At 39.7% G+C, this 11,800-nt stretch overlaps 1 protein-coding gene across 1 annotated transcript in view; it reads right to left on the reverse strand.

The window, feature by feature from the left end:
* SMARCC1 (SWI/SNF related BAF chromatin remodeling complex subunit C1) overlaps window positions 1-11,800 on the reverse strand; it is a 177,750-nt gene that overhangs the window by 164,886 nt on the left and 1,064 nt on the right. The window contains exons 2-3 of the mRNA XM_040445559.1: window positions 10,466-10,559; window positions 604-743 (exon numbers count right to left, since the gene is read on the reverse strand). Of these exons, the coding sequence (XP_040301493.1) occupies window positions 604-743; window positions 10,466-10,559 (234 nt within the window). The remainder of the gene's footprint in view (window positions 1-603; window positions 744-10,465; window positions 10,560-11,800) is intronic.

The following is an 11,800-nucleotide window of genomic DNA, read 5'->3' on the forward strand; positions in this document are numbered from 1 at the left end:
ACAAGCTCAGAAGAGTCTTGGCTACAGAAGATAAAAATTCCACAAAAAAGTATCCTAGCCACAAGAATTGAATTAAAGAATGGAAAAGACTCAGTATAGTAGAGACTACAAGGAAAACTACAACGTACTAAAATGTTAAGTCTATAAATACTTGTTATGATGTTTAATGCAAATTTTTTTTTTTTAATTTTTTTTCAACTTTTATTTATTTATTTATTTTTGGGACAGAGAGAGACAGAGCATGAACGGGGGAGGGGCAGAGAGAGAGGGAGACACAGAGTCGGAAACAGGCTCCAGGCTGAGCCATCAGCCCAGAGCCCGACGCGGGGCTCGAACTCACAGACCGCGAGATCGTGACCTGGCTGAAGTCGGACGCTCAACCGACTGCGCCACCCAGGCGCCCCTAATGCAAATGTTAAATGACTCCTGAAAGAGAAGTTTCCCACACTTAAAAAACGGTAATATTCTATAGGTAAAATTCTGTTGAGGCTCTTTTTTTGTTGTTATTTCTGTTGGATAGTAGCAGTAAAGGAAAGAGCTGTAGACAGTACTTTGTACAGAAACCACTGATTCCCCAGTGTTACTGTAAGTTGATGTACTTACCGGAAGTTTGGTGAAGGCCGGGTTGGTGACATGCTTCCCAAAGGCATCTTCCTGGAATTGGAGAAGCTGTACCACTAGCCCAGCCAGCGTTTTGTTGGTAGGAGCATCTGCATGAACATACTGTAAGATAAAGACAGGAACTCAAAATCTAGGACAATCATGTGGAAGAGAATGTTCCCTTACTTCCTATTACATACTAAGCACTGACAAGGTGACAGATTTGCAGAGGTCTGAACCATGCTCTCTGCTGTAAAGGAGCTTACAAAAAACAAATACTGAGGGCGGTGAGGAGAAATAACTTTGTCTCTTTAGTTAACAGGTTTCAGAATGAGAGAAACCATGTCCTACCAATGAATCCAAGTCACCTCGTGTGCACCTAGACCTAAAGTAGATGGTGAGATCCAAAACCTCAAACTTGAGCCTGACAGTCACTGTAGTGAGATGAGACCTACTAGCAAATGTATTTTGTTATGTGAGATGAATATAAATAACTTCTGACGAGAGAGTAGACTGTACTGTTTTTAAAACAGACCCACAAATTTCTTTGACACTCTTCTCATTAAGAAGCAGGGTGTATACAGGGATGCCTGGGTGGGTCAGTCGGTTAAGTGTCTGACTTCATGCAGCTCAGGTCATCATCTTGTGGTCTGTGGGTTCGAGCCCTACATCAGGCTGTGTCTGATAGCTCAGAGCCTGGAGCCTGCTTCAGATTCTGTGTCTCCCTCCCTCTCTCTCTCAAAAATAAACAAACATTAAAAAAAAAATTAAGAAAAAAAAAGTAGTAGGGTGTATGCCCTCTTTTGCTGAATCAAGACCAACCTTAAGGATGAACTTGGAACCGTTAGAATGCAATAGGGGGAAAAAAGTGATATTGTGAACCTCTGAGGATAAGTCAAAAAAGGTTCTACAGCTTCCATGTAGTCCTTTGGGGCAAGTCACCTTCGGAGCTCTGAACTACCATGAAGTCCAACTACCTAAAGGTCATCATACTTTGAGGAAGCACAGGCTACATAGAGAAGCCACTTGGATATGCTATGGCCAGAAGCCCCAGCTGATATTCCAGAAAACTGATGGAACCACCACCAGACACATGAGTAAAAATGGTTCCAGATGATTCTGCCCCCAACTGTCAAGTCATCCCCAATCATCAAATCTATCCAGTCGAAGCCCTAGACATCATTGAGCAGAGACAACTGTCCCCACTGCACCCTGACACACAGAAACTTCTAAATTCCTGACACACAGAAACTCTAAGCATAATAAAATGGTTATTTTATGGCAAGAAGTTTTGAATATAATAAAATGGTTAGTTTTATGCATCAAAAAATATATGTATGTAAACTTAAAAATGGTTAGGATGGTAAATTCTGTTGTTTTTTACAACAAAAAACATTTTTTTAAACAAGCACATGTGAAAAGTTATCCGCATGGCTGTCAACAATGTTCAAAAGTCAAACTAGTGGAAGACAGCAAGATAGTTCCACAGCAAGGAAAGATAACGGGCAACATGACAGGAAAATCATAAATCAGCAAGCATAAATTAAATATAAAAGTTTAATTAGGTATTGAATGTTCAATATCACTATGAAAAGCCAATACATTCAGTAATTTTTGTTAAACCTCCAATTTTGAGCAGGAAAAAACATCTATACCTCCTTGAAATTGAAAAGATAACAAATTTTTCTTCCTGGAACAAACCTCTTTCCCAGTATCATCCAACATTTGAAGATTAATGAGATAAGTTTCTATTACAACAAATAATTTTTAAGTGATTTATATATGGCAAAATGGTATCAGCGGCAGTCTACTGTTACTAGATTGAATGGCTCTCAATTTGTACTACGGCCAAGCAAAGATAAAGCATGATATAAAAAGGCAATTCTTAAAGCTTAGTATCCTCCCACATTTTTATCTATTCAGGTGCATTAGCTTTCCACTCTAAATCAAACAACCAGCATGCAGTTCACTTTGCTAAGACTGGTATTTTGTTGACATGCTTTATATTACGTGACCAAAGGTTGGTAAAATCTAGCCCACTGCCTGTTTCTCTGTAGCCCACAAGCTAAGAACAGTTTTTACATTTTTAAATGGTTGGAAACAAATTTTTTCTTTAGGGTGGTAATCTTTTATTTTTGATTTTGATTTTTTTTTTTTTTTGTAATTTACACCCAAGTTAGTTAGCATATAGTGCAACAAAGATTTCAGTAGATTCCTTAATGCCCCTTACCCATTTAGCCCATCCCCCCTCCCACAACCCCTCCAGCAACCCTGTTTGTTCTCCATTAAGAGTCTCTTATGTTTTTATCCCCCTCCCTGGTTTTATATTATTTTTGCTTCCCTTCTCTTACGTTCATCTGTTTTGTATCTTAAAGTCCTCATGAGTGAAGTCATATATTTGTCTTTCTCTAATTTCGCTTAGCATAATACCCTCTAGTTCCATCCACGTAGTTGCAAATGCAAGATTTAATTCTTTTTGATTGCTGAGTAATACTCCATTGTGTGTGTGTGTGTGTGTGTGTGTGTGTGCGCGCGCGCGCGCGCACCACATCTTTATCCATTCATCCATCGATGGACATTTGGGCTCTTTCCATACTTTGGCTATTGGTGATAGTGCTGCTATAAACATTGAGGTTCATGTGCCCCTTCAAAACAGCACACCTGTATCCTTTGGATAAATACTTAGTAGTGCAATTGCTGGGTTGTAGAATAGTTCTATTTTTAATTTTTTTAAAAACCTGGCTGGAAAGAAATTTTAAAGAATAGTATTTCTGACACACTAATATTAGATGAAATTCAAATTTCACTGTCCATAAGTAAAGTTTTATCCAAACACAGCACACTCATTCATTACACAATGTCTATGGCTGCTTTCATGTAACAGCAGAGTCGAGCAGTTGCAACTGAGATGACATGACCTGCAAACCCTAAAATATTTACTCTCCTGCCCTTAATAGAAAAATTCTGCCTATTCCTGTTCTAGACAACTCCTCTGTCATCCTTATAAAAAGTTTTCTTTTCTAGGGGCGCCTGGGCAGCTCAGTCAGTTAAGTGTCTGACTTCGGCTCAGGTTGTGATCTCACGGTTTGTGAGTTGGAGCCCCAGTCAGGCTCTGTGCTAACAGCTCAGAGCCTAGAGCCTGGAGCCTGCTTCGGATTCTGTGTCGTCTTCTTTCTCTGCCCCTCTTCTGCTCACATTCTGTCTTTTTCTCTCTCCCAAAAATAAACATTTAAAAAATTTTTTTAAGTTTTCTATGAAGTGTATTCCATCAAAACACATTTCCATAAGACCACAAAGTAGAACACCAGTCAAAAAAATGTTAACAAGTTTCATACCATTAAGCACATAAGACGTCAATTCTGTTGATCTAAAATATTTTCAAATTTCAGACCTACTCAGAGTTTCCAATTCAATAGGTCAGGCCCAAGAATTTGCATTTCTAACAACTTCCAGGTGACACAACTAGACTGGGAACCTACTTTAAGAACAACTAAACTTTTGGGGCACGTGGGTGGCTCAGTAAGTTAAGCATCTGATTCTTGATTTCAGCTCAGCTCATGATCTCATAGTTCGTGGGTTTGAGCCCTAAGTCTGTGTTCAAAGTGCGAAGCCTGCTTGGGATTCTCTCTCTCTGCCCCTCCCAGACTCATGCTCTTTCTCTCTCTCTCTCTCTCTCAAAATCAATAAACATTTTTTAAAAATAGTTTTTAAGGGGCACCTGGGTGGCTCAGTCGGTTAAGCGTCTGACTACGGCTCAGGTCATGATTTCGTGGGTCCTGAATTCGAGCCCCACCTTGGACTCTATGCGACAGCTCAGAGCCTAGAGCCTGCTTTGTACTGTGTCTCCCTCTCCCTCTGGTCCTCCCCCACTTGAGTTCTGTCTCTCTCTCTCTCTCAAAAATAAAAATTAAAAAAAATTTTTTTTAAACATCGTGTCTAAAAAAGAACCACTAAACTTTTTATTTCATTTTTTTTTTATGGAGGCTTCACACCTAGCGAAGAGTCCAATGAGGGGCTTGAACTCAACCACCAGGAGATCAAGACCTGAGCTGAGATCAACAGTTGGATACATAACCGACTGAGCCACCCAGGTACCCTAAGGACCCCTAAACTTTTTTAAAAATCTGTTTCAGATATTACTATGTCTTAAAGAATACAGTTTATTATAACTCAAAGTTAAAACACATTTATACAATTTTTAAATGTTAAAAACTACTACAATTTCCGTTTCCTATATCGCCAATTCCTACAAAAACTATCAAGTTTACATTTTTAAGAACCATACACTTTCGGGGCGCCTGGGTGGCTCAGTCGGTTAAGCGGCCGACTTCGGCTCAGGTCATGATCTCGCGGTCCGTGAGTTTAAGCCCCGCGTCAGGCTCTGTGCTGACTGCTCAAGGCCTGGAGCCTGTTTCGGATTCTGTGTCTCCCTCTCTCTCTGACCCTCCCCCGTTCATGCTCTGTCTCTCTCTGTCTCAAAAATAAATAAACGTTTAAAAAAAAGAAAAAATTAAGAACCATACACTTTCAAGTGAAAATTCAGTATCAGGTTTTCTCCGATTTATTCAACATAGTAAATCTTATAACAAATAATACTCAACTGGTAAGTAATTTGTAACACTCACATTATCTTTTTTTTTTTTTTTTTAATCTATTTTGAGAGAGCAAGCAGGGTAGGGATAGAGACAGAAGGGAGAGAGAGAATCCCAAACAGCCTCCGTACTGTCGGTGCAGAGCCTGATGTGAGGCTCGAACTCACATACTGTGAGATCATGACCTGAGGTGAAATCAAGAGTCAGACGCTTAACCAACTGAGCCACCCAGGCACCCCTCAAATTATCTTAATAGACTCTTCAAATGTGTCCTACAGAACTGACAAAATATGGAATATATATCCACAAGGTAACTTTATTATCTTTAATAAGTATAGGTTTCTCAAAGGAGTCATACAATGTACTGCAGTTTTTTTGCACATCGTAAAGCATGAAAGACTGATAAGCCTAACTTTTTTTATCTTTCAGATACCTGCAGATCACTGAACAATGCCAAATCCTGAAACTGAAAAAGACACCACCTTACAGGAAGGTTGTCAGCAAAAACCGAATCAACCCTTCAGGCAAAAACTAAACTTAGTAACTGTTACATACATAGCTTCATATACATTCTAAATTACACTATTACGCATGTTTCATTTGATATACTGTCATTCAGAATACAAAAAACATGTAAAAGTTTCATATGGACAACCTTATAGTTTCAGAATAAAGATGGCCAAGTTCAAAGTCCATTCAGTATTATTTAGCTATTTTAAAATCCAATTTTTAAATTACAAAATATTTAACCTTGGTTAGAAACTTTTTTTTCCGGGGCAATGGTGGCTCAGTTGGTTAAGCATCCGACTCTTGATTTCAGCTCAGGTCATGATATCATAGTCATCAGATCAAGTTCCACATCGGGTTCCATGCTGAGTGTGGAGCCTATTTGAGATTCTCTCCCTTTCTCTGTGCCCATCTCCCTAACTCACACTTGCACTCTCTCCCTCCCTCAAAAAGAAAAAAAGAAATTAGAAACATAACATTTTTAATTCATAAATAAACTGCTACATCAATGCATTAGTGTAAACCATACCTCACACCCACTGAAAATGCAGCCAATGTAGGACTATAACGTTTTATTTGTTTTTTAAGTAGGCTCCACACCCAATGTGGGCCTTGAACTCACGACCTTGAGGTTAAGAGTCACATGCTCTGAGTCAGCCAGATACCACTAAAGTTTTTAAATCAACTTTTAAATGTCTAAAATCAACATTCTATTTAACCAATAAGAATGAAGCAAGATCACCATGGGATGTACACAAAAGTATCATTATCACCTCAAATTTACATAATTCCATCTTCAATTACTCTCTCATTTGAATCAAACAACAGTCTTATGGGAGTTAGTCTTACTCCCAATCTACAAATGGAAAATTAAAACAGGAATCAAGTCATCTGCTCAAGGTCACCACCAATTAGCAGCCAAGAGTACTGAACTCACAACTTCCAAAGTGTAATGCTCTTCACATCCCATACTGCTATAATAGAGCTCATTTCAAAAGCTTTCAAAAATATCACCTAAAACATAAAAGGTTCTTGGGGCACCTGGGTGGCCCAGTCAGGTAAGTGTCCTACTTCGGCTCACGTCATGATCTCACAATGTGTCAGTCCAAGCACACATCAGGCTCTGTACTGACGGCTCAAGAGCCTAAAGCCTGCTTCGGATTCTGTGTCTCCCTCTCTCTCTCTGCCCCTCCCCTGCTCGTGCTCTATCTTTCTCACTCTCAAAAATAAATAAACAAAAAAAATTTTTTAAATAAAAGGCTCTTGACAGCTTTTAAAACACTGAATCCTGACTAACAAAAATTAATGACTATAGACTATTTCAGTCATAATCATTTTATCTTTTGAATAGTATGGAGGTTTCTCAAAAGTTAAAAACAGAACTACCCTACAACCCAGCAATTGCACTACTAGTATTTATCCAAAGGATACAAAAATGCAGATTTGAAGGAAGGGGCACATGCACCCCAATGTTTATAGCAGTGCTATCAACAATACCCAAATTATGGAAAGAGCCCAAATGTCCATCAACTGATGAATGGATAAAGATGTGGTATATATACACAATGGAATCTTACTGGGCGATCAAGAAGAATGGAACCTTGCCATCTGCAACAACATGGATGGAACTAGAGGATATTATGCAAAGCAAAATAAATCAGTCAGAGAAAGACAAATATTATTTCACTCATATGTGTAATTTAAGAAACAAAACAGGGGCGCCTGGGTGGCTCAGTTGGTTAAGCATCTGACTTCAGCTCAGGTCATAATATCATGGTTCGTGAGTTTGAGCCCCGCATCAGGCTCTGTGCTGACAGCTCAGAGCCTGGAGTCTGCTTTGAATTCTGTGTTTCCCTCTCTCTCTGGCCCTCTCCTGCTCATGTTCTCTCTCTCTCAAAAATAAACAAACATGAAAAAAAGTAAAAAAAAAAACATATGAACACAGTGGAAGGGAAGGAAAAATAAAATAAAAACGAGGCAAACCATAAGAGACTCTTTAAATACAGAGAACAAACAAGGTGGATGAGGAGATGGGCTAAATGGGTGATGGACATTAAGGAGGGCACTTGTTGAGATGACCACTGGGTATTGTACATAAATGATGAATCACTGAATTCTATTCCTGAAACCAATACTACACCATATGTTAACTAACTTGAATTTAAATAATAATTTTTTTATCTTTTGATCAAAAAGAAGTTCAACAGCATGTTTTACTTAAGACAACCAAAGACTTTTAGTCTGAAGTGTTCTGATTAAGAATGGCAAGAAGATCTAAGTTTAGAAAATTGTATCAATGCATCTGTTTATGTTACCTATAACATTGAGTATCCGAAGTTCAACTTGTCTCTGAACAATCCTATTGCAGCCAAGGTCCCATAAAACAAACAAAAAACTGTCTTTAACTGTTAAATACTTTATGTAAAGAGTACTGAAATGCATTCCTTAGGCAATCTGGTCTGTTTTAGTGATCACCCTTAGATTTAAATCATCCTGAAATCATCCTGACATCTTAAATCTTATTTTAAGGAATAAGCCAAACCAGGAAGAAACTTACCTGGGATCTTAATGGTTTACAAATATACTTCACCTTCAAGGTATCTGACTTGAATCAATTTAAGATCAGTGAGGTGTTATCATTTGAAAACCACTCAGAAACTATACTCAGAAATACAGCTCTCATCTTCATCAAAGTTAGAATGAAAGACATGTACCCAATAATAGAAAGAAGGAAGCTCAGGCAGGAGATGAACAAGCTTCTACATTGCAGCTGGGACTTAAAATGCAACCTCAGGGCACCTAGGAGGCTCAGTTGGTTAAGCATCTGACTCTTGCTTTCAACTCTGATATGATCCCAGGGTCGTGAAATTAAACGCCATGTCGGGCTCTGTGCTGAGCATGGAGCCTACTTGAGATTCCGCGCCCCCCCCCCCCCCCCAGCCCCTCTCCCCCCCTCTCTAAATAATAAAAATAAAATAAAAATGCAGGGCACCTGGGTGGCTCAGTCAGTTGAGTGTGTGACTTCGGCTCAGGTCATGATCTCAGGGTTCATGAGTTCAAGCACCACGTTGGGCCCTGTGCTGACAGCTCAGAGCCTGGAGCCTGCTTCAGATTCTGTCTCCCTCTCTTTCTGCCCCTCGCCCACTTGCACGGTCTCTCTCTCTCTCAAAAATTTAAAAATAATAATAAATTAAAAAAAATAAAAATGCAATTTCAAGCCAATAGGTAACCGCCCTATGCTTCCCTCCAGGAGTCACCTCCTCTGGACTTCTTTGGCCTAGCTGAAGCTCATTCCAGTGAAAAAATATTCACTCTCCTTTGTGTGCTGCTGAGCCAAATTTATCAACAAAGCTTAAACAAATAGGTTCCTAGTTAATCTGTTCATTCATTCATTGAACAAACATGGACAGAGCACTTACTAAGGACACACAGAAAATAAAAATACAAGTTTTCTTTCAATTTGAAACCACGTGAGTTTTACAAGTAGGTGTCTATGCCTACCTTTACCACTACATTTTCCGCTACGTTCCACTAAGTTCTTTGATGAGAGGCATTAAGTGTGGCAAAAAAAAAAAAAAAAAAAAAAAAAGGGGATTTACAGCCAGGGAAGACCTTCATTGAATTCTAAATCTGCCATTCCTACTTGTAATCTTGAGAAGTCACTTAAATCTGGAGCTGTGGGTTCCGTTCATGTATAAAATTAAATAAATATCTATTACTTAAGACTGTTGTAAGAATTTCAGTGAGTTATGGTTTAAGTGCCCAGATATGATTAGATGCCAAGTTGTTAGCAGAATGCATGGATAAACTTATCAATATAAATGGGACTACCAATGTCATATTTATTTCATAATTGCTGATATTTATGAATCTGAAAATGCAGTATTAAGTGCTACAGAAAAGTTTAGTTAAAACCCAACAATGTGTACACCAAGTAGAGATATATAGGGTGTTCTGGCTAATACTTTCACCACTCCAAACACCACTCTCTGAGGCTGACAGGATTCTGGGTGTCAGGTCTAAGGAATATACAATTCTGAATTGGAGGGGACCCAGGGAATATACTCTGGCCTTATGAAACCCTGTGAATATTCACCCAATGGCCTCAATACTCTAAGACAAATCCTTGAGCCAGCCTCATAACCACTTCCTCGCCCACCAAACACAACCAAGCCTTCAGCTGCTCTCTTAGAACTGGGCCCAAACAGATGCACACAAAGTTTGGAGGTAGAAATGACTATTTCTCTTTTTCCTTTCTCTTCCTTGATATCCAAAGGAATATTCCTCATATTTCTGCTAAAACTACATTGATAAACTTGGGGCACCTGGGTGGCTCAGTCGGTTAAGCTGTCAACTTTGGCTCAGGTGATGATCTCGTGGTCCGTCAGTTCAAGCCCCGCATTGGGCTCTGTGCTGACAGCTCAGAGCCTGGAGCCTGCTTCGGATTCTGTGTCTCCCTCTCTCTCTGACCCTCTCCCACTAATGCACGCGTGCGCTCTCTCTCTCAAAAATAAACATAAAAAAAAAATTTTAAACTACATTGATAAACTAATATGTCAATTATACCTCAATAAAGATATCCAAATAGGGGAGGGGCAAGGCTACATTAAGATACACTGAATTTAAAACCCAAAGCATTGGCTGAAGGGCATGTGATAAAAAATAACACTTTCATAATATATATTCAATTCCCATAACCCATATATATATATATATAACCCAATATATATTCAATTCCCATAACTTCTAGAAGCTCTGCTGCCTACACAAGAAAAGTGACCAATTCATCACTGTGTTAGGGAGAGCAATATTCTTGTCTGCATACATGCAGATGACAAAAACTGGGAATCCCAAATGTGACTGCAAAATTTTAGGCAGAAAAAAGTCAAATTATCTAAAAATATATCATAAATATATATTTGGTCTCTCACTTCCTAAAACTTCTGTAAGAAACAGTCATTTCTGAAAGCACACAACGTAACGTCAAAGGAACACAACATCCTGCCCCTGCCTATCAACCTCCAAAAGCTGACAGACTCCACTGAGCTGCGGAACTCAAATGAATAGGCTCCTACACTACTTCACCTTTTCATTCATTGAATAAATATTTACTAAGCAACTATTAAGGGCGAGGCAATGAGTACCATGTTGAGGGGCGGCATTGCAGTGAAGAGGCCTGACAAGGTCCTTGCCCCAGTGGTATGGTTCTCAAAGGGGGAATTCGGGAACTTGAAAGGAGTGCTCAGAAATCTGGGGCAGAGTGGATATTCTCCACTGGGAGACATATCTGGGCTGTTTGCTTCATTACACCTTCTTTTTTTTTTTTTTTTTTCATTACACCTTCTAAGGGAGTCATTCCTATGTATCTGCAAGGGGAAGTTAAAAAACACTTGTGATAAATAAGAGATTAAGTCACAACTTTCAATACCACTGACTCAGCGGAACTTACCTCCCCAAAGCAGGAGAAACAGCTAAATGAAAAAAAAAAATTATCTCAGATAGTGGTGCCAAGAAAATAAAGGTGATAGGAAGTGGGGCAATCTAATATAAACGGGGTTCTCAGGGAAGGCCTCATTAAGCAACACATTAGGTACGAGTGAACGTTAATTCTTGTGCGCACACTATACGGAACTAAAAGTACAAGTAAAAACTATCATTTTTTAATATCAGTGCTCATCGAGTCTATCATCTATAATATCAGCCTGTTAACTTCCTAGTACAATCGTAAAGTCATTCTTTAACAAATGAACAACAGGTAGGAGACCATTAGCTACCTCCCTTGACTTTGAAGACGAGTCTATAAACAAAACTTGAAGCTGCTCTTAGAACACAGGCTCGGACAGTTTGTAAAAATTACTGTTCGCACACCCAATGCAGCTAACAAAAGAGATTCACGCCCTCCCTCTTGCAGAGCTCCAGTTGCCCCTTGCACACTAGAGTGAGCTGTGGCTCTCGCCCGCGTGCGGGAACTCCCAGAGGCCCGGCCCCGAGGGCCCGGTGGAGCCCCGGGCGCGCGGGCGCCGAGAGCGGACGGCGGGGGCGTGGTGGGCCCGGGCGCCTGCCTTTGTTGTCCCTCGTGGCGCGCGGGGGGGGGGGGGGGG

Source organism: Herpailurus yagouaroundi, unplaced genomic scaffold (assembly GCF_014898765.1).
Source record: "Herpailurus yagouaroundi ecotype Mexico unplaced genomic scaffold, PumYag 193, whole genome shotgun sequence".
Lineage (NCBI taxonomy): Eukaryota > Metazoa > Chordata > Mammalia > Carnivora > Felidae > Herpailurus > Herpailurus yagouaroundi.